The sequence below is a fragment of the Pyxicephalus adspersus genome, chromosome 5 (genome assembly GCF_032062135.1).
Source record: "Pyxicephalus adspersus chromosome 5, UCB_Pads_2.0, whole genome shotgun sequence".
Classification (NCBI taxonomy): Eukaryota; Metazoa; Chordata; class Amphibia; order Anura; family Pyxicephalidae; genus Pyxicephalus; species Pyxicephalus adspersus.
Genome location: NC_092862.1, coordinates 24,315,911 through 24,338,700, shown reverse-complemented (window position 1 = coordinate 24,338,700; position 22,790 = coordinate 24,315,911). Strand labels below are relative to the sequence as shown.

General features: G+C 39.4%; 1 protein-coding gene across 1 annotated transcript in view; it reads left to right on the top strand.

Annotated features, from left to right (window-relative positions):
- Window positions 1-2,921: 2,921 nt before the first annotated feature.
- Window positions 2,922-22,790, top strand: part of DPY19L4 (dpy-19 like 4) — a gene marked incomplete in the record, with an annotated part of 25,188 nt that continues 5,319 nt past the window's right edge. The window contains 16 exon segments of the mRNA XM_072410896.1: window positions 2,922-3,057; window positions 5,715-5,882; window positions 6,648-6,779; window positions 10,640-10,773; window positions 13,015-13,105; window positions 13,209-13,330; window positions 13,572-13,717; window positions 15,057-15,180; window positions 16,710-16,844; window positions 17,671-17,802; window positions 18,759-18,857; window positions 19,037-19,110; window positions 19,588-19,746; window positions 20,445-20,564; window positions 20,834-20,954; window positions 22,063-22,119. Coding sequence (XP_072266997.1) covers window positions 5,870-5,882; window positions 6,648-6,779; window positions 10,640-10,773; window positions 13,015-13,105; window positions 13,209-13,330; window positions 13,572-13,717; window positions 15,057-15,180; window positions 16,710-16,844; window positions 17,671-17,802; window positions 18,759-18,857; window positions 19,037-19,110; window positions 19,588-19,746; window positions 20,445-20,564; window positions 20,834-20,954; window positions 22,063-22,119 — 1,659 coding nt within the window.

The following is a 22,790-nucleotide window of genomic DNA, read 5'->3' as shown; positions in this document are numbered from 1 at the left end:
GGGGGTTTATCAAGACAAGTCTAAAGCTCGTAAAACTGTTTCATATAAGGTAGATCAGCGATCGCCAACCGGTGCTTGCGAGAAAATTTTGGGGGTCTGTGGCTCTGGCCAGTGCACCCCCGAGCGGGATCAGGAGAAGGACCCCGCTGGGGGGACCCCCTGGCCAGAAGAGCAGACTACATCCACCATGCAGTTCCCAGGCTCAGGGAAGTGGGTGGACTGTGTCCCTGAACAAAACCCACCCACTCTCCCATCGTTTCAATCAGCGATGAGAAAGTGGGCGGGGTTATGTCATAATAACGTCACTCTGGGGGATGTTTCACCCCCTTTGAGTGACACCCGGTTCCCCACGCATGCGTGGTCAGGAGCCAGTGATTTTAGTGGACCACGGAACCGAAAAGGATGTCGACCACTGAGGTAGATGATATGCCAATCCCTAAAACATATATATGTATATAACAGATAAACTCCCATACAGTAACACATTGGTGGACCAGGTCTAGGGGCCAGCTATTCTCTGAATTATTTATTTGACAGGGGAAGTGAGTAGAGTTACAGAAGGATGACTTGTGTTCAGTGCTCAGGAGTAGATAGAATGACAGAAAGATGACAATGACTTGAGATCAATGTTCTCTTTCACTATATCATCATCAAACTGCTTGTACTGATTTCCAAAAGTATAATTTTATTATTATTAATATTGTTGTTAAACAGGACTTATATAGTGCCAACATATTACGCAGCACTGTACATTAAATGGGCAAAATGGCAGACAAATACAGACAGTGACACAGGAGGAGGAGAGGAACCTGCCCTGAAGAGCTTGGGGGCAGTAACACACAATAGGAGGGGGAAATGTAGTGGTGGGAAGTAGTGAGGGTTTCAAAAGACAAAAGAAGACGGGTAGGCAAGTTTGAAAAGATGGGTTTTGAGGCCTCTTTTAAAGGAGCAGAAAGTAGGAGCAAGACGAATAGAATGAGGTAGACCATTCCAGAGAGTCGGGGCAGCTCTAGAGAAGTCTTGGAGCCGTGTGTGTGTCAAGGTTATGGGAGAGGGAAAAACTGTTTTAATAAGCAGTTTTAATTACCCCCTCTTTGCCCTAATCTTGTTCACTACCACCCTGAGTGGTGCTGATCTAATGTTTTCTTTATTCAAGAAAAAAAAAAAATAAAGAGAAAGCTCCTTGAGATTGGGCATGCACAGAAAGAGCAGTCAAAAGGCTCCCGGGATGCGCAACGTATATATATCCCAGGAAGCTGTGCACTGACATTCTGTCTTTATCACTGCAGCAATATAAAGTAATTTTTACTTGCCTACCCTTTAAAATACAGTAAGGTAAAACTTTTATTTTAGGTCTGCTTTAATGACCTATTCACCTAATGATCAGGTCATTGGAACATAATCTGGTCATTAAGTGAGGGGTATCAGTAATGTAAAAATGTGGTTCTTTTTTTTGGAAACATTTTTGGGGAGGATCCCTCCCACAGTAAAGACTGAAAGAGATACCTGCAGCCTCAGGAGATACAAAGGTCACATATACCAGGAGCCAGGGCTACTTTTTCTGCACATACTGCGCAGTGCAAGAATGGGTGATGTGAGCAGAACCCGGAAGAAGAAAGAAGATGGCCGCGCCTACTGTCCCATCCACGCCAGAAAGAGGAGAAAAACCAGAACGGCATAGGACCTACTGGTATGTGGAGGATCGACAGCATTACACCTGTGAAAATAATGTGTTTTTTTTCGGGGAAAGTTCTGCTTTGAAGCGGAACTAAATTAAATACAAAAAAAGGACACCTTTAATCCTGCAGGTTCCTCGATGGCACTGGTCCTTCTCCTGTGATGTCCTAGAATTCCTCTTTGCCTTGGCGCAGCGGAAGCACTGGGCTCTGCCATCTTCAATCTTCTCTACTGTTGAGTTTAGTTACGCTTTAAGTATTTATTAATATTATTATTATTAATATTAATAATAGTAAACAGTGTTCTTTAAGGCTACGTACACACATGCAAAAATTATTGTTGGAAACGAACGATTAATGACCAATCATCTGATAATCGTTAAAAAAGTGAACAGTGACTGGCCAACAACGACGATGAATGAGGAATGTCGCTGGGAAAGAAAGACTGTCGCGGTGGTTCTGATTGGTCGGTGATCCTTCACTATCTATTGTGTGCGCGGTGGTTCAGTGATCGTGGATGGTTCTGTGATACACTTTCTCCTGTACACGTCACTTCCTTAATCTTTCAAACGATCGTATCTAGTGTGTGTACATTATTGGTGGATTTTATTTGAACGATCGTATCGTTACAGCATGTACAGAATCATGCACTATACGATCGTTCAAAATAATTGTGAATTATCATTGATCGTCATTTATCGTTTGTTTTCTAACGATAATTATTGCACGTGTGTACCTAGCCTTAGATCCAGTACAATGCAATTACTACTAGTAATGTTAATAATATTATTATTATTGATAAACCAGATTTATAGTGTCAACATATTAGGCAGCCCTGTACAAATAAATAGGGGTTACAAATGACAGATACAGACAGTGACACAGGAGGAGAGGACCATGCCCCAAGAGCTTACAATCTAGGAGGTGGGGGGTATTGGCTGCCAATGTGTATGTGCAGTATATAAACACATTGTATATCTCTAAATGAATAAAGCTTCTTTGTTACATTTCAGTGACAACAAATAATCATCAGCAGTCTGAGGAGCTGCACCCTGCACATCTGCATTCCTCAGGTTTCGCTTTTCACAATGAACATGCTGAGCCTGGGATCGGCGCTCGATTGAGGCGGCCTACTTCCTGTGTCTGGGAGCTGTGAATGGCGCTCGGCGCTCCACACTGTGCGGTCAGACTGGAGTGCAGCGACATTGCAGCTGGTAGGTGACAGCGGCCCCCGGGCCGGGGGAGGACAGCACTGCACGGGGAGTGATAGAGGTCGCCATGGCAACACTTTCCCTCCTTCCTTCAGCCGTCTTTTACAACTTTCTCCTGTTTCTTGCTGGCTGTGTTGTGCAATGGGTGACATTGCAGCTCCTGTAGTTGTGTAATGGGACAATATTTACTCCATGCATTGATATTATCTATATATTATATATATATATATTTATTTATTTATTAATATTATCTCTCTATAAGACTGGTATTCTGATCTTTCCAGTATTCATTCTTCTCTCAGGTGACTTTAACTTGTCCTACTTTCCCCCCTAAAATACAGGTGACATAGATGGGAGGGGTCAGGATGTGACCCTAATTGGGGTGTACACCCCACATCCACAATGATCAGATCACAACTTTATGTGTTACTTTGTGTAATAGATCTGCTTCTTTGTGACTTATATATTACAGGGACTTCTTGCTGCATGTTTGTATATTATGGCAGACTTAGGCTAGGTACAATTGTTGTTGTAAAGGATCTTTCACGATCCAACGACTGCACGATGTATGAATGAGCATTGTACATACAGCACCATTCTGCTCCATGGAGGGGAGAACGATGGAGCGGCACCCCACTGTGCTCTCTCTTCTTCAATTTCATTATGATCGTTCGTCGTCCATCATCCGTGGATCTGCCAGGACAGTCGTTCGGGTGATTGATGACGAGCACCGTACACACGTCAGATTCTCGCCCGATATCAGCCCTGAGCTGATTATCAGATGAGGATCATCTGACGTTTGTAATTAGTCCTAGGCTATGTAAACATGTACAATAATTGTCATTGGAAAGGATCTTTCACTATCCTTTCTAAGTGCACAATGCATGAACGAGTCCTCTACATACAGCGCCGTTCTGCTCTATAGGAAGGGGAGGGGGAGAACGCTGGAGCGGCACCCCGCAGCACTCTCTCCTCTTCACTTTCATTATGATCGTCCATGTCCACACGACAGAACAACGGACGACAAGCGCTGTACACACACCAGATTCTCATTAGATATCAGCCCTTAGGCAAAAATTGGATGAGAATCATCTGACGTGTGTACGTAGCCTTACCTGGCGAAAGAAACAAAATAAAGGCCGCAATTTTTGCCATTTTCCTTTTGCTTCACCTGGCCTCTGTATGTGTTGCGGGGCCTTTGGCCGTCTTCATTGCCTGGATTGGGAGGACACAATGCCTGCACATGTTTATACCAGTTGCTGCATGCCGGCATAAACCATGCAACAATTCTGTACATTGAGCTGCAAATGTGTGACATTGTGTGTTGGGGGAAAAAAAAGCATTGGCGAGATGTAAGAATTATCCTAGACAGGTACACTTTATAGTTTTATCTGCATTTTTTAGATTCAGTCCTGCAGTGGGATTAAGAGATTGTGAGCCTTTAATAAAGCTCAGTAAAGGCTGGATAGGATACACTTTCATAAGTGAACTTGGGTGATCCCGGAAAACTTGGAATGGATCTGGCCCATGAATAAAAACATCTGCTAACAAACAGCAAATTACTTTTAGGAAATCCATTCCAGGTTTGCTTGATCACCTAGCTTTACTGATGAAAGTGTATCCTCTCCAGTTTTGGAGAGCTTTAATAAATCAGGCTTTCTGTGTGGTTCCTGGTAGCTGGCACCTGGCCAGTCTTTTAGTCATTTCCATTGCTTTATAAGCTCTTCAGGACGGTCCTCTCCTCCTCCTGTGTCACTGTCTGTCATTTGCAACCCCTATTTATTGTGCAGCGCTGCATATTATGTTGGCACTATATACATTTTGTTAATAATAATAGTAATTGCATGCACAAAGAACCAGCATTTGCACATTTGACAGTGGGTAGCAGTGAGCAGTACAGAACTTCTCACTGCCACCCCTACTAATTATGCATTGCAGAATCACAAAAGTGAATGGGCTTTTGATCAGCTTTTTGCCCTAGAGCTTTTGGAAGTATGTGTTCAGTCTACCATAGAACTACTGAAGTGTGTAAAATGCACCCATGTGCGGACTACTCTGTGGTCAAATCTGAGCTATTCAAGTGTGCTTTCTCAGGTGATAAACACCGATATGTGAAGGAGCTCCAAAAGTAGAAATGATTACAATATAACAATGTGTGACGTATTTGCACCTATAGTCTCTGTGAGGAACATTGCTGGTGTTCTGGTGTAGCTGTTGAAGCAGCCCTATACATAATACATTTCCTGCACTGATAGGTGATGTATTGTGCTTCTGGCCATAGACAGCTAATCTGGAAATGAAGGTAAGAAAAGTTCCACTTCTTTATTTGCTTGCTTACCGAGCAGCACCACAACTTCTGCCTTTCTTTTCCTCCATTTCTATTTGTTGCAGAAGTATTTTTCAGCTATTGCTTCCAGATGCTTGTAACTGTTAAGTGACCCATTTCTAGGCTAGGGGTAGGGCACAATTAGTAGTTGTAAAGTGTAAATTCACCTCATATCCTTATTGTAGTATATTTGGCATCATCACTCCCTGTGAACATCTTCCTTTTACAAATCATTTTTTGGCAATCTGATGAACGTCTTACCTAGAGATCCTGCCAGTAACAATTTTTCCCATTGCAATGCTGACAATGCTGAGCACTAAATTACAATCAGCGTCATTTTTGTCAGCCTGCCATGTGCACTCCTTCAGTTGGTTGATAGTCTTGTCTGTCATGTCTCAACCTAATAGCCACATGAAAGTGCTCAGGGATCAGAACCTTTTTGCACATTAATTATAATACCAAACATTTGAAACATCAAACATTTTTGTTGTGATATTTCAGGTCTGCAATGATTGAGAGTGACAAATCATCACACCGCCGTGCCCTGTAATCACAGCTGCTCCATGCACTGCGTGTTAATGGTGTGCTGCACAACCAGGCTACCAACATACATATCATAGATTCAACTCTGCAAGCACATTCCAAAACCTCTCAACATGGCAAGTGAAGGTAAGACAAAGTTTTTAGATATTTTTTTGTCTAGGGCACTTTTTAATTAAAAGAGCATCTTTTTATTATTTTGCTAGATTTATAGATATGTAAAGTAGGCTTCTTGGAAATATCTATTGTACAGCCCGGTGCACCAGCCAGCACTTTAGTAACCACTGGGCTGTTTATTGAAAAGTTGGGTCACGATACAGGGGCACTGAACAGGTGGGGTATATTATAAAGATAATGGAAGGTATGGGAGGTGGTATTTTGGGGATGCTGGAGTCATATGGCAGCAACTGGGAACCCAAAATTTGTCATGTGTTGCCCTACCCACATTTTGTCCTCCCACCTACAGCTTCATCCAACCAAACTTAAAAAAAAAATTCTTGTAATGCATGCTCACAGTCCCTAACTTACATTCTGATAGAAAACATTATATAAATTATCAGTCATTTCGGAGTTCTCCCCTGTTTTCCTCATCTCTGTAACCTATGGGGAGTTGTTCTATAGACAGGACTGACTACACTGCTTGGGATTTTAGTACAGCAGATTCACCATTGTGAGCTCAATACAGTGTTTGTATGTAGATTTACACTTATTTCCATCAATCTACACTAGAATGAGATGAGTTGTAAATCCCAGTTACTAATTTGCTTTCATGAGTGGAAAGTGCAACATGAATATATTACACACAAATATGGCTGAGCACATTCGAATTAGAATAACAAAATTAGAAACAAAGGCTTTAGCATCAATTTCAATAAAACTTTTTTATCTTTTAAGTCGCACCAGAAGAAGAGTTGAGGCAAAGGAACAAGTCATCGTCCTCAGAAAATACAGAACCAAAGCACACTGAAGAGACAGAGGAGACAGGGGAGCCGAAGGCAAGGGAAAAAACAGGACGATCTGTAAAATGTAAGATCTTTACATAAATATTAGAATATCACATTTTATTGTTCAGAATTGCTTACCCAAAACTAGTGTTGTTGGTAATGGCAGTGTGGCTTAATAAGTGCTCACTATGCAGTGCTACCTTTTATATTTCACAGGTAGAATATTCTTGTGATCTCTCTCTCTCTCTCTCTCTCTCTAATACCTCTGCTGCTGAACCCCCAAAACCAGTGGTCCCCAACCCCCAGGCCGCAGACCGGTGCTGGTCCGTGGCTGGTGAGTTGGGGGCCACAAATGACACAAGGCAGAAGCACAGGCTGCCTTCTTACACTGCTCCAAAGCTAGTGACAGTGTGACAGCAGGAGCACAACTAGCTCTCCCTACATAGGAGCTGCTAAGAATGGCAGAGCAATGTATGTAAGGCTTACACTTCTGTGCCATTCCCAGCAGCTTTGCCACCTTGACAGCGCACCAACTCTCCTACACTACTCTGCTATTCTCAGCTAGTGTGCTGACAGGAGGCCGATCTGCTGAGAATGTCATAGTAGTGTAAGCTATACATATACCAGGCCACAGCAAAATGTTATTCCATGTTACCGAGCCCTGCTGTCAGAAAGGTTAGGAACCACTGCTCTAAACATCAGGGCTCATGTTTAAAAACTTCTAAATTGTCTATGAAAACTGTGTAGCTTCCTTTCATAGTTTGAAAAAAGTGGTTCCTACTTTGTTTTGCTTTGTTTTTTTTCCTATTTTAGTTATGAAGGACCCTGTCTCTTATGTCCTTGCCCTGTCCACATTTGTTGCTGGTGCTAGCATTCTGCTTACACTCTGCCCTCTGTAAGCGTTACATAAAGATGTTTTTTCTGAACAGGTAACAGAGACAAAACAGACTTTTAAAGTTTATACCTTGGCAATCCCCTCCCCACCTACCCTCGATATAGGCACTATGTTAAAAAAGAGAACTTTTAGTTTAGTGGCCTTGGTATTAGGATTTTTTAATACAACATCTTATTGCTCCATTTCTCAAGGTTAGTACAATATCAACAAGCTTGTGTTTACAGCCTGGCTGTTCCTCCTGAGCTTACATTGGGACAGTGTTTCCCTTGCAGAGTCATACCAGGTCCAAGGTCTCTGGAAAATTGCTCTCTAAAATATCTGTTTGCTGCAGTTGCCTGCTTGAATGAATATTTTGTCTGCCAAAAGATATGTCTCCTGTCCTTTCAATACTGAGATATACACAACCCTGCCAACAGCAGAGCCTGGCTGGTAACCTAACTCTTTTCTTCTGTAGTTGGGCAAGAAAGAATGGTTGCTTCTCAACCCCCAGTCAGTGATTGGACAGCTAAAGAAAAGCAGCGGACTGACCATTTGTATTTAAAAAGAAAAAATATTTTAATAATTTTTTAAAATACTTGGCAGAATTATTTGGTGCATTTTATTTATATGCGTCTAGAGTTTAACTTTAAGGTTTATTAGGATTATTGCCCAGAAACAAATTATACCAAAAAATAGCAGTCCTGGCTGCTGTACTTACCTGATGTCCCGCATTATTCCCCTTAGACTCATTTCTCTGTTACCTGGTCCAGTTTAATTCAACCCCCCTTCCTGTAAAACCGGGTGTCCAGGCTTTGCTTCCTTCCACCCTGGACTTACATGAACAGTGCTGTAAAGTAGATGAAGAGGACCTGTGATGTCAGTGGACCTGGTTGGAGACACCTGGGAAAGGTAAGTTTTTGGAGCAAGTAGTAGAGAGCCTGGCTTAAAACTTGTGTTTACCATGGAGGTAAAAAACATGGTTTATGAATGTCAGCATCAGGTCACACTGACATTCTACAACTAAATCTAATCCTTTGCTCTCTTGTGCTGCTGTTCCTTTTGGTGAATCCCTAATAAAGATATAGGCAATGTACCTGAGGCTATTGTAAGGTTAATAAGTAAAATAACCTGGTGTCTTGTGTTACTTGGCGAATCAGCAGTCATCTCATATATCCTGTAATCCTGGTGCAGACTCGGCCTTCTCCCCTACTGCTTGCCCCATACAGACCAGCTATTGTATGTGTCTGCAGAGCAGTTCACTACAGAGCATGATCCGCTCCAGCAGTTCTCAGGAGCATGAGGCCTGAAAGAAGACTTCATTATTTCACACAAAGGCCACTTCACCTCTACGGTTGAGTCTGTTATCCTGGACAACTGCAGGAAGCTCAGTGTTCATTACACTGAGTTTAGCCATTTGGAGTTGTGTTTTACAATACAATTATTGTACCCAGCATGTGTTACGTGAGCTTAGCGATCATTACTTTATTAAAAAATCCTCTCTGCATGTCTGAGAGTACCTGTCAGAATACAATCCACATCAGATAAAAATGGAGTTGGAAAAAGTAAACCACATAATAATATAATATACCACAAGTATTAATTCAAGCATGCGTAGGCAGTGTGTGGGAGAACCATTCTTCTGTCAAAAAGTTATCTTTTTTGTGAAGAGATAAGTGAAATATCTGCTATCTGCAATGATATGTCACCCATAGTGATAGATAGTTACACATATAAATAATGTGCTCCAGCGCAGGGCACTGCCATCCTCCTCCCCTCCTTCCAGATAATCTTCGGCCATCTTGATTGGCCATGCCGGGATGACATGTGCAGACGCAAGAAAGTACATTCATCTCGGCACACGCAAAGAAAAAGGGCAACCAAAGCTAATGCTACGCATGTGCAGCTCAGCTTGACGCCAGAAACCCAAAGTGATTGCCTGTCCCTTTCTGCAAAAATGACCTGCCTAGAACTTTAGTTGCACTTTATTTAATTACAACATTATTACTGAAGTTGTGAAAGCTGAAGTGGTTATAAAGGCTTCAGGAAATCCAGTCTTTTTCTTCCTTCCGTTTCACAATGGAATCAGTGGCTGTGCTGCAGTGAAATTCCCAGAAGTTTTACTGGACTAAAGAACTTTTCTTATCTCCATACTAGTGGGAATGTTCTGAAGTCTAAGGTGAATTCCAGGTAGCGTTATCAATGCTGCTTTAATATATTTCACCCACGTGGCCCCTCAGCAGTCCAAAGTACAGTAAACTGGGGATCCCTGCTGTAAATAAAACTCTTCAAACCTTTAACCAATTCCCCTTTTGCTAAAAGCACCTTTTTCTTTGCTTTGGCATTTACAACTACTAATTTAAAAGGAACTGATATCTTCTGTCTGTGCATACTATAAAGGGACAAAACTGCTCATAATGTATAACTGGTAAATTAATTGCATAATATAATAGGTAGTTCATTGCAGGATGATCTTGTTTTGAGTAATTATTTGTGCTGGTAGACGAGAGCAGAGGACATCACTTCAATATACTGCTGATTAACATTTGCATCTTGATTAACAAACACTTCAAGGTAAAAAAAATAGGATGTATTATTTCCATTCCCATCTCAGGATAGGTAGGGTGGGATGATTAATTTAATCTTCTGTTGTCACAAGTCTGAGTATTTTCTTTTCATATTCAGTGTTCTCCCCTGCCCCTTTTAGCTGGGCGAACCACATGGCACTTTTCAGTAACCACTAGGCTGTTTTTGGGTGGTTACTGATAAGTTGGGTCACAATACTGGGTTACCACCTGGCTACATTTTTTCCCACCCTGCTTTAAAAATTCTGTGTTGAACACTGATATATATATATATATATATATATATATATATATATATATATATTACTAAAAACAAGCAAATTCAGGGTAGATGATTTGAATGACCATCCCAGGCTGCTGCACAGGTCTAACTTGGCATTCTGAGTCCTTTAACAATTGTCGCTTACTAATGCTACTATGGGAAACTACTGTTAAAGATTTTTTTTTCCAAAAAATGAATTGAACATTTATTCTTCTTTTTCCCAGCTTTCTTAGTTGTTGCTGTGCAGCGGTTTGCAAAGCTGTTTGTTGGATGCCTTGTAATGGTCACCAGCGGCATGATGTATGCAATATACCTGTCAACCTATCATGAGCGCAAGTTCTGGTTTTCTAGTCGGAGGGTGAGAATACTACCTATTTTTGTCAGTTGCTGATGTATTTCAGAGTTTATCTGTCAGTGTGATCAGCACTGTGAGGCAGCATGTAAGATATCAGGAAGTTACAATTCGAGAAAATAGCAGTACGGTGGAGGAAGTGGTCAGATCTGCCATCTTATGACATTCCTACTGTGGCACAAAAGCTCGAGCTGAAGCAGTAACCTTTAATTTTGTTTCATGGTCAGTTTTATTGCTGATTTCTCTGCCAATGTTTTTCTGCTTTTCTTACACATACAATAAGGTATTTTGATTTCCATAGTTAGACTCACAACTTAAAACCCAACTATAACCGAAGTTGAACATGACAAACTCCTAAAGTAGTCAATTTGATTATTGTTAATATTATTACACAGTATTTATATAGCGCCATCATATTAGGCAGCACTGTACAAAGTCCCTAGTCGTGATTAGCATACCTGAATACAAATTCAAAGCCCATTTTGTAGCTATGTTTATCTGTAGCTGTGCATCTATCCACACCGCCCAGACATCTTAGTTTTTTGTTTACAGATTGTGGTCAGATAACTGCTCACCATCTACTTCCTGTGACTACATGTCTTGTCCCTTCCTATGTAGACACATGATTTCCACAGTAACACAGAGATCATTATTATTAAATTGTATTTATAAAGCGCCAACATATTACGCAGCAATGTGCATTAAATTGTGGTTGCAAATGACAGATACAACAATAACAGCTGTACACAAGTGCTCGGGCATCTATTGATCTTCCTACTTTGGATGTCGCGTGGTCATATCCAATTGACTACTGCTGGGAAAATTCAGAGATGAGGGGCAATGCAGTGTATTTTGCCCATAAAACTGATATTCATCACTTCACATCTATACATTCTGTGTCCACCTATCAACCTAATAGCTAATTGAATATATCTTTAGGTTTCGTTTGGCTTTAAAGAAAACCTTGCTAGCATGGTTTTAATTTTAAAAGGAAGATACCTGCTAAATTAGGACTTAATATACTTTACTTTCTAGTGGCTTTTTTTTAAAAGTGGTTGCTTCATTTTAGTGGCTGCAAAACATCACATAATTCCAGGTGTGTGGCCTCATGACTTGTTGTGGTTTTCCCACTTGCCCATACATTAATACAGTACAGCAAATCACAGCCCCATCGAGTGGTGGAGCCATCCGATTAGGGAATTCCTGCAAAAGTGAAGGAGCAGCATTTCAAGTAATACCAGTTGGTAGGAATCCACTCTTCTGCTGAGAGCTGACTGATTTAGACTGAAGTTGGTTAATAATATTATTATTATTATTATTAATAATAATAATAATATTAAACAGGATTTATATAGTGCCAACATATTACACAGCGCTGTACACTAAATAGGGGTTGCAAATGACAGACAGATACAGGCAGTAACACAGGAGGAGAAGAGGACCCTGCCCCAAGGAGCTTACAATCTAAGAGGAGGGGGAAGTATCACACAAAAGGAGGAGAAATATGTAGGGGTTGGAAGTAGTGGGGATTTCAAAAGACAGAAGACGAGTAGGCAAGTTTGAAAAAATGGGTTTTGAGTGCTCTTCTAAGGAACAGAAAGTAGGAGCAAGCCAAATAAATGAGAAAGATTATTCCAGTGAGTCAAGGCAACCCTAGAAAAGTCTTGAAGTCATGTGATGAGGTTAGGAGTAAAGAAGTCATTAGTAAGTCATAAGAAGAGTGAAGAGAGCAGCTAGGGAAGTATTTTTTTTTTTAACAGGTCAGAAAGGTAAGAGGGACAAGAACTGTGGAGGAATTTGAAGGCAAAGCACAGGAGCTTGAATTTGATTATAAGGTGAAATGGAAGCCAATGGAGAGAACTACAAAGAGATGCAGCCGAAGAGGAGCGGTGGGAAGCATGGATGAGTCCGGCTGCAGCATTCATATTAGATTGTAGAGGAGAGAGTCGGGTTAGTGGAATACCAGAGAGGAGGAGGTTACAGTAGTCCAGGCGAGAGCGTGTACAAGGAGCTTGGTGGTTTCTGGGGACAGGTAGGAGCAGATTTTGGAGATGTTGCGCAGGTGAAAGTGACAGGACCTGGAAATGTTCTGAATATTAGGAGTAAATGAGAGGGCAGAATTGAAGGTGATGCCAAGACAACGTGCCTGAGGGGAGGGACGAATAACAGTGGTAATAACAGTTAGAAATATGTCGGGGAGATTTGGAATGTGGTTGACACTGTATTGCACCCTGCTGTCTTCTCCAGGATCTTGAACAAGAAATCACTTTCCAAGGAGATGGAGCTGTGTACTATTCATTTTATAAAGACATGCTACGAGCCCCATCATTTGAAAGAGGTATAGTAATTTATACTCTATAGTAAATATCACATGTATGATACCTTTTCTTTGTCGAGTTGATCTTGTCAGTATATACATTTTATTGCTGCTTCTATTTTAGGTATATTTGAATTGGCTTACAACAACAAGACTGTGCCCATGAAAACTATCAATGCTGTACAGCAGATGACCCTGTATCCAGAGCTCATAGCCAGTGCCCTGTATCACATGTCTGGGAGTAAGGTAATGTCTACAACTTTGCAGGCTTTAGAACACTTAAGCAGATTTTTTTTTAAAGTAACAGCAAATATTGCTGCTTTAGGATCCCATGGGTGCTAGAGAAGGTGCTGGAGGTACTAGGGAAGGATCAGAGTTTTGCTACTATTTCTCTTACAGCTAAGGTTTGCTGGAAAAGATCTCCAAGGAAGTTCTGAAACAAAGTTCAGGCATTTTTACCACTCTACATACTTTACTCTCTTCACAGGGTGCAGTGGACCCCATATACTTCTACATCGGAATCATATTTGGTCTACAAGGAATTTATATTGGTGCCTTGTTTGTCACTAGCTGGATAATGAGTGGCACCTGGCTGGCTGGGATGTTGACGGCTGCCTGGTTTATAATTAACAGGTACAAACAAATGTATTTCTGAACATGCTTTCACCTGAAATCCGATCTCCCTAAAGTAGGGATTCTTCTTGAATATTATCAATTTTTCTTGGAGCTGACCTTATTATGTTTAAGAAATGATCATTTTATTTGTGAATAATCAATCAAATACACATTCGCTGCTACAGTGGTTTATATTCATATTAAAATGCATATGTAGCAAAAACATTATTTTTGTTAGAGTAGGAAAGTATTAGAACCCCCAGGTTTTTTTGCCTGTCTGTAAAACGCCTAGGTACAATCACCCTCTCTGTTTCCAATTTTATGGGACAGAAAATAATGGGAAATCCACAATTTTAAAGTGGTCATTTGACCAACAGTTGAGGGGAGTTTCAATGATGATACCTGTTCTGTGACAACTAGTGGGATGGGTTCCATAATTTCATAAAATTTTCCTTGTATTGTTGTATCTCTTAAGCTGCGTACACACGTCAGATTTTTATCACCCGATAATCGATATTGGGCGAAAATCTGGCGTGTGTACAGTCGGCGTCGTCCATCGCCCGAACGACCGTCCTGTCGGATCCACGGACGACCGATCCTAATGAAAGGGAAGGGGGAGGGCGCGCAGCAGGGTGCCGCTCCGTCGCTCTCCCCCTCCTTTCTCCATAGAGCAGAACGATGCTGTATGTACAGCACCGTTCATGCATCGTGTAGTCCTTTGTTGTTGGAAAGGATCGTGAAAGATCCTTTCCAACGACAAAAATTGCACGTGTGTACGCAGCTTAAGACTGGGTAAAGCTCTCTAATGGGACACACAACAAAAAAAAAAAATAAACACAAAGAAAGAATAATAAAAGAATGCCAACAACGATAATGAGTCCCAAGTAACTTTCTTGTTGTTTAGACAAAATGGCACATTTTTTTTTGAGTTCAAAACACTCCCCCATTTTCAGGACTTTTATGCTGTAAAATAGACTTAAAGATGCAGAATCATTGGGCTGGGTTAGTTGCTGAAATAAAGGATGTTAATAGGATTGCTGAGACTTCAGAATTTATGACCAGTTTACTGAGCCCCTTAATTTTCTCCATGACTTAGAAAGTCAGTGTTCTGTTGCCCTTAATTAGAGCTAGTAGGACTCCTGGAGATCAAAGTGCACGGGACACATGACAACTTTGCATTTCTTATGTGATCAAATGTATCTTTGCACTTATTAAACATATATTACAAAATGCTTTTATTAGTTTAACAGACCAAATTGGCACAACAAAGTATCATGTCTATGCAAAATAGATAGCTCATCATTAAAGCATAATTTAATTGAGAATGTTTTAGATAAACAAATACACTTTATTTCAGGATAGATACCACCCGAATGGAAGACTCTATTCCTCTCAGAGAAAACTGGGCTCTCCCATATTTTGCATGTCAAGTTGCAGCACTTACTGGCTTTTTAAAAAGCAGCAGAAATGTATCTGCAGAGGTGAGTTTTCTACACAAAATTTCTTTCTGATTGGTCACTAGGGAACATGTTAGGCCTCAGAAGTTCAAACTTTCCTAAGAGAAAGGGACTTTGGGCCTGATTTATGAAAGCTCTCAAAGGCTGGAGACTATACACTTTATTCAGTAAAGCTGGGTGATCCAGCAAAACTGGAATGGGTATGGTCCGGGATTGAAAACATTTGATAAAAAATAGTAAATTACATTTAAGAAATCCATTCTAGGTTTGCTTGATAACCCAGCTTCACTGACCAGCCTTGGATTAATTAAATATTTAAAGCTTTAATAAATCAAGACAATTGAATCAAGAAATTTGGGGCATACACTGTGAACCTGAAGCTTCAGTTTTACCTAAGTGCTCTAGGACATTGCACACTTTTTGGTCTTTGATTCCATGTATTAAACCGTTACAGAAAATCTGTGAAAACACCTAGCTTCTGGCTCTGTGCAGAATAATTTCAGCCTACTTGATGTGGAGCGTCACTGCTGGGGATATGCTGGCTAGCAGTTGATGTTGCCCTAAACCCAGCTGGCCTAAAATGTTCCCTTTTTTTCAGGTTCCTCTATGCGTATATTTGTCAAGTTCTGTTTTTTCTTTTTATGCCAATCCAGCTTCTAATTCTCATTGCTTGTTGCTTATTCTGCTGATCTCTGCTAGCTCTGAGGTTTTGGTTCAGGAAGTTCCCTTACCTCCTGCTGTTATTTAGCCAAGCCAGTGTCAAACTACCGGTTGCCTCGGTTACTACAGAAAAGTCCTAAACTTGCTAGGTGGAAGTAGGGCATCCTGTTAGAGCAGGGTCTCTTTCTGATACCTTTCGATATGTAGACTTTCTCAGACTTTCAGATCCAGTTATTGTTCTTTAAAGGCTTGACTGTTAAGGCCCATATCCAGTTGTACTTTTTAAGCATTCATATGGTTAGTAGGTGTTTATTTTCCAAAGTCAAACCTGTACAAGGTTTAGGAAGATTCTCCTTACCTCCTTGTAATGGGACCTGGCGACTGGATGATCAGATACTGAGCGGTGTATCAAGAAGGGGGCTAGTAGAGCTTTTTCCTATACCTATACCAGAGCTTTAATGGTACATCGGCGAGTGCAGTGAAGATAAAACAAGACACCTACCTGCTTTGAAGCAAGCTTTTTATATTGCCTGTTAGGAGCAGGGTCATTTGAAAGTTCATCTGTGACAAATCTAGTCATTTCAAAAGAAAAATATGCAAAAAATGATGCATAACTAGAGGGCACCTTCAGTGAAAACAATTCGTGGATAAGAGATAAAAACCTCTGCAACTATTTGCAAATCTTTACTTTTCTTCCTAAAGTCTAGCATCGTTCTGCCAACTCCAACTTTTTACTTAAACATTTTAAGCAAGTCAAAGTTGCAACATAAATGTAGCTGTTTATAGCCCTCAATTTTCAGTCCTTTATAACATACACCTTTTTTTTACTAGAGGGAACCCTTACTAATTTTTGTTCTTTTTGAATGATAATATTTGTTTTGTTATCTTTTCAGAGATTCTGTTACCTGTTGATGAGTGCATCTACCTACACATTTATAATGATGTGGGAGTACAGCCACTACCTGCTTTTCATACAAGCCTTATCTTTGTGTCTGCTCGATGGCCTTTCCTTGATCAAGAAAGAGAAGGTAAGATGACAGTTATACATAAACAATGTATTCTGAGAAATACTGAATGTAAGCATATATTTATTTTTTGTGTTGTGATTTTCTATCACATCTCTCTAGCATTAATCAAGAAGCAATTAAGACACACAAACCTTTAACACCAACTTTGTGTGATGCAAAACCATCTGTTGTCAGCAATGTTGGAAGCCTAAACACTGACTGCTAGTACCCAGATGCCTTTTCCAGTTCTGTCATTGAAAGAACATCTTCCCTGGCTTCTTTTAGCAGAAGTAAATTTAAACTTTTAAAAAATATGACCACAGAGGTCTTTTATTGCAGATGGAGCAGGCAATGTCTATTCTGCAATAAATAAAAAGTTTTTTAAAGTTAATTCACAAGTCCTCACTCAGTCACAGATATCGCTATCTTCTCCTCCATTTTTCGTATCTTTAGCCATCTTCATTGGTCAGGCTAGAATGACATCACTCCCATGTATACCCAGCATCATACCAGACCTGTGCATGCACAGCTCAGTGTACTTTACAAAGAGGAACAAGCAGGTAAGTATTTTTATTGTAGAAGGGATATCACCTGTCCCTTCTGGAATAAAAAAAAAAAAACTGCCAGGTTTAGTTCCACTTTAAGATTTTTACGCAGCCTCTTTATTGCAAAACTTTTTCACTATTCAACCATTTTCTTATGTTTAAAATAGTTTATTTGTTTAATTTGTTTAGTAATAAATAGATCTTTTGCTTGTTCAAAAATCACGAAATATTACCTCTAAAAAAGCAAAATTGCAGTTGAGACCTTTACATAAAATGTTTTTGATTTATTATTTTTTTTTCAGGTACATGAAGTTCTTAAGATGTACCTATTCTCTGTGTTCCTAGGATATTTACTACAGTTTGAAAACTCGGCTCTGCTGACGTCCCCACTTCTAAGCCTTGTAGTAGGCTGTATGATTGCCAAAAGCCTCCAGGTATGACATTATGTGATTGGTTCTGTTGCTGGACTTCTTGGTCCAATATGTTAAGAAACTAACTTGATCTCATGAATTTGTGTTCATGTTTTGAAAAACGTTTCTTATGTGTAAAAAGCTGCATTTAGTCATTACATGTGCACTGTTTTCCGCTTTGTGTAATGGTTGTGCTGTGCTGCTTCTTTTACCAATTTACCATACAGTGATTGGCAAAAAATAGTTTCCCTAAAATGTCCTGTCTATAGATATGTGGATACAAATCATAATTTAGGTATGCTGTAAACATCTTAAATTATTAACCATAAGTGCCTAATTTTACATGATTGTTGGTCACTTGACCACTATTTTTCCTCTTTATACTTCAGGTCTGAGTGGCATTCAGTTGTGTTAGGAATGTCACTTTTTGTGCCTTGAACTGCAGTTCTTTGACTTTCTTTCTGTACTCTTCAGGCCTGTGATAGCTTTGCGCAATGGAGAGGAATGTAACTGGCCATGACATGGCAAGTACAGGAGTGGTGCTGCTCTTTGCAGTTGTAGCAACACTTGGACACTGGGGGAAGATGCAGGGTTGCAATACACACTTGCAGCTCATGGACTGCAGCCAGGAAAGGAGGATAACTAAGCTGTGGATATTTCTACAGCCACCCTACAGTGTTGACATTCTTTTTCAGGAAATTGCTCTATTAATCTGGTAGAAAGAATCAATGGATATTTTTAAGGTGGCAGAGAAGGACATAAAAATAGCACAACTGATATGGAGTTAGTGGAGGTATATCAGATTATTTTTATTTTGACTGGACATACATTTTATAGTTAACTCCGCAATAATTGTACTTAAAATAGAACCAGCCAAACAGCTGCAGCACTCACATCTTTCTATGCCTATTTTGTTAGCATGCTACCAGGTCAACTTGAACAAAAACACCTCTCTAACCTATAAGTTTGTTTTTTCTTAGATTGGAGTCAAAAAGGGCACATTCAGAGCGAAAGTGATGAAGATAATGTACTTTTATTTGGCATTTACAATTTCTATATCACTGCATTATTTAATAAGGGTAAGTAGTTTTGTAATGAAAATGAAGCTTGTATCACATTTTTTTCCAAGGTGAATTAAAGCTACACATATTGACACATTATAAAAAATGCTGCAATCCTATTTAGAAAACAGTGTGATAGTTTGTTATAATCAAAATATATCTTATGTGATTGTTATGTTTTTTTTTTTCATTTTAAGACTGTGATTCCTCATAAAGAAAACCGGCAACTTCTGCAATCTCTTGAAGTAAAGTTTGGCCTGAACATGACCAAGTAAGTTCAAAGCAGTTTTCTTTACGTTAAACTGCGTATGTGTTATGTGGTAACACAACATGCATTAGCTCATAGTAATACCTTGATTTATTAAAGCTCTCCAAGGCTGGAGAGGATACACTTTAATCAGTGAAGCTGGGCTAAATCAGGCCCTATTCATTGTGGTGTGCTGTCATCATAAACCAATTATGAATGTATGATGTGTGAACCAGAACAGGGAGGTTGAAATGAGCCTAAAACCAAACCAATATTTTTTGTTAAACTTGTTTTTCCTGATTCAGGTTTTTTCAGGTTTACAACAATGTTAAGTTTTTTTTACTTCTGTCAGTGTCATTTTTGTGGTTGCCAGATAGGAAGTGAGGTTCTTTAAACATTCATAGGCTTACTAGCACTAAAAAAAAATCTGTGACTGGAATTTGCATTCAATTGTTAGTTTAATATTTGTCTTTGACAGTAAGACAATTTTTTGCTTTTTAGGAACTTTACAGTGAATTGGCTGCTTTGTCAAGAGTCATTTCAGCCACCATCTCAGGATTACCTCTTACGGCTCACTCAATCTTCTCTGCTGCCTTTTTACATCCTTGTCCTTCTCATCTGCCTATTCTCTGTATCTCATGGAATATATAAAAGAATTCGGTAAGACATTACCTACTTCAGAAAAAAGCCTTGATGTTGTCATATCTTGTTACAGTCAGGCACTTTGTAGCAATTAACCCCCCCCCCCAGTAACTGCGAAAACTCTTTTAGTAGCTCTGTTCATTTTGCTTTCCCCGTCTCTTCACAAACTTCCAATTTTCTAATTGAACCTCCTAATATTATTTGTAAACATAGTGATTTTGCACAAGAAGAGACAGGAGGAGGATGTTAAGTAAACAACGTATCTGCTTCCATCTGTATTGTGAGGCCAGGGCTTCTGTTTAAGCTCATTTATTTTGTGTATATAATAAATGTCCATAGCTTGACTACAGTTCTACTTTAAAGAGAATCAGTTGATAATGAAAAACAAACATGTAGATCTATCCAGTGGATGTTAGTTGGTCACACGGGAATAGTAATTAATACAATAAACTGCTAATAACAGTACCCATTGATTTTCTATTGATTAGCTAGTGGAATACAGCTTCTGATAAATGCTCATTGAGTCAAGGCTTGAGTTCTTGCAAAGCACTGCTATAGATCTCCTCCTAGTGAGGCACTGCTATAGATCTCCTCCTAAGATATTTAAGTGGATCCCAGGCCACTATATAAAAATGTTTAGTGGGCTTTCCATTGTACCAGTTCTCCATACTATGTATTATATGCTTCATGGCTTAAGCACTATATTCTTTTTACAGCGGTGTGCCTGTCAGTACTAATATCCTTTACAGGGAAGGACGGATAGGAGAAAGGCCAGAGATCATCTACCATGTCATCCAAAGTCTTCTCCTTGGCTCCCTTGCCATGACCTTTGAGGGGTAAGATGCTCTGAATTTGTTTTTTGTGATCTTTTAAAGACTAACTGCCATATTATATATAGGTGACAGATAAGTAATAAATATAAAGTATCAGAATAAATACATTTTTGCATATCAAACTTGAATATCAGAAATCTGTGTAACTAAACGTCCCAGTGTTATATATTTGTTATATATGTTGATATACATACTCATAGTGTCATGATTTAAGCAAAAGTTGGTATTGCTAATAAATATTCAGGGTAATACATGAAAGTTTGCATTTTTAGAGTAAAGTACTTGTGGACGCCCTATGTCTGTGTCATCGCTGCCTTTGGTGTTTGCTCCCCTGAGCTTTGGCTTACACTTCTCAAGTGGATCCGTGTTAAAACTGTACAACCTATCTTGATGGTAAGAAATCCATGATGAAAATCCTCTCTTCTTCTATTTATTAGAATAATTCATAAATGGTACATTTCTAATAGGCACATTCCTATCTAACTTTGTATCTTTTATTTTTTAGGGGACTTTAGTTTGTTGTGCCTTTATTGACCATTCCACTTTCATTCTTTACAGTGGATGGTCTAGGTATAAATTTAGTCTTTGTACAGAACAAAGAAGCCACTGGAGTCCCCCTAAATTATTGTGTAATCTATTTCTTGGAATATTCTCTTTTAAAATTAACTGGTGCTGTGTACATGAATGACAGGTTCACTCAAAGTGTAACTGCACTTTAGATGCAGTTAAATATGAATTGTAGCTACATCCTTTTACATCTCTCATGCCAGTCTTCTACTCACTTGTCACCTATTCTGTAAAATATCACAGACTAGGTTGTACAGCTTGTTAGAGTCCTCTGAACCAGGCCCCGACATGTGCTTTGCACTCAAATGTGGGTGCAGAATTTACATGTATGCCCAGGCCTAGCTTAAATCAGATCTGTATTATTATTAGAGATACCTCTATAGATTGGGGAACCCGACTGTAGGAATAGGAGGAAAAGTGAAACTTTTGACTTTAACAAACTTACTTTGACACAAAGTTTCTTTACATAAGTACTTTCTGTTAGTTGCTTGGAACTAAACCAGTAAATGAAAATTACTACCAATTACTCAGTTATAAAAAAAAAACATATTCTTCTTGTGGCATATTAATTTTAAAAAGAGTGGACCTAGACAACAAATAATGTTAGCAAATTTGTTTCAGATATCTAACTTGCATGTTGGCAGCTCTCCCAACTTCAAAAACAAGACAAAATACTTAGTAGTTAATATCTGGTTGTAGAATTCGAGAGGCTTGTTTGAACTGGGGTTCTTTTCTCATCTTTTCCCCACCATTCTAACTGGTTTATTGAAAAAGGAAATATAGTAGCCTATAGCAACCAATCAAAAATCATCTTTTAACTGGACACCCATGAGTGAACAGAAATCTGTGATTTTTTTAAATTCCGACACATAGATTTACCCATTCTTTACAAATTTACCCATTCTATATAAAGGGGTCTTCTCTTGTTTTGCAGGCTTTTATCTTAAGTGCAGCTGTCCCTACCATAATTGGCTTCAGCTTATGGAGAGAGGTGAGTTCATTCATAGACCCAGATACTCCTATAAAATTTTGATTTTAAGGGTCAGAGAATATGACTGTTGTGGTTTTGTACATGGTCACTTTTTCACATTTTAAGTTTAAATATCACTGAAGTGGGGTGACTTTCACTAACATGTGACAATGGCACCACAACTTAACCCCAAAGTTGTTTTAGTTGCTTACTCAATGGCCCATGTTTTCATCCTGTATTATATAGAGAGTAGTGACTTTTTGATACCGCCACTCTAAAGCCATCAACATGTTTGAGCCTCTGTGGAAACTCCTCTGCTTACAACAGGAAATTCCATAGCAATTGTAATGCCAACCATAACTCAAAGTTGAGGAACATTACAAAGATCAGATCAGCCCTGCACATGTAGTTGCCTTCTTTTACAATCTGATCAAAAAATCTGCTTTGTCCCTACTTTAATGGCTGCACCAATCTGGTCATATAGCAAGAAGACAAAGGCATTGTAAGAACTAAGAAGTTGACAAAGAAGTTCACATTTTGTCACCTTTGTGATATTAGAAATGATGCACAACTGTGCACACTTTGTAAACTTGGCTGAATGCGAGATATCCACACTAAGAGATATAAAACAAACTTGACAGAAAGGTGCAAAGTTGTATAGGTGGCTAAATTTCTGCATTAGATGGTACCTA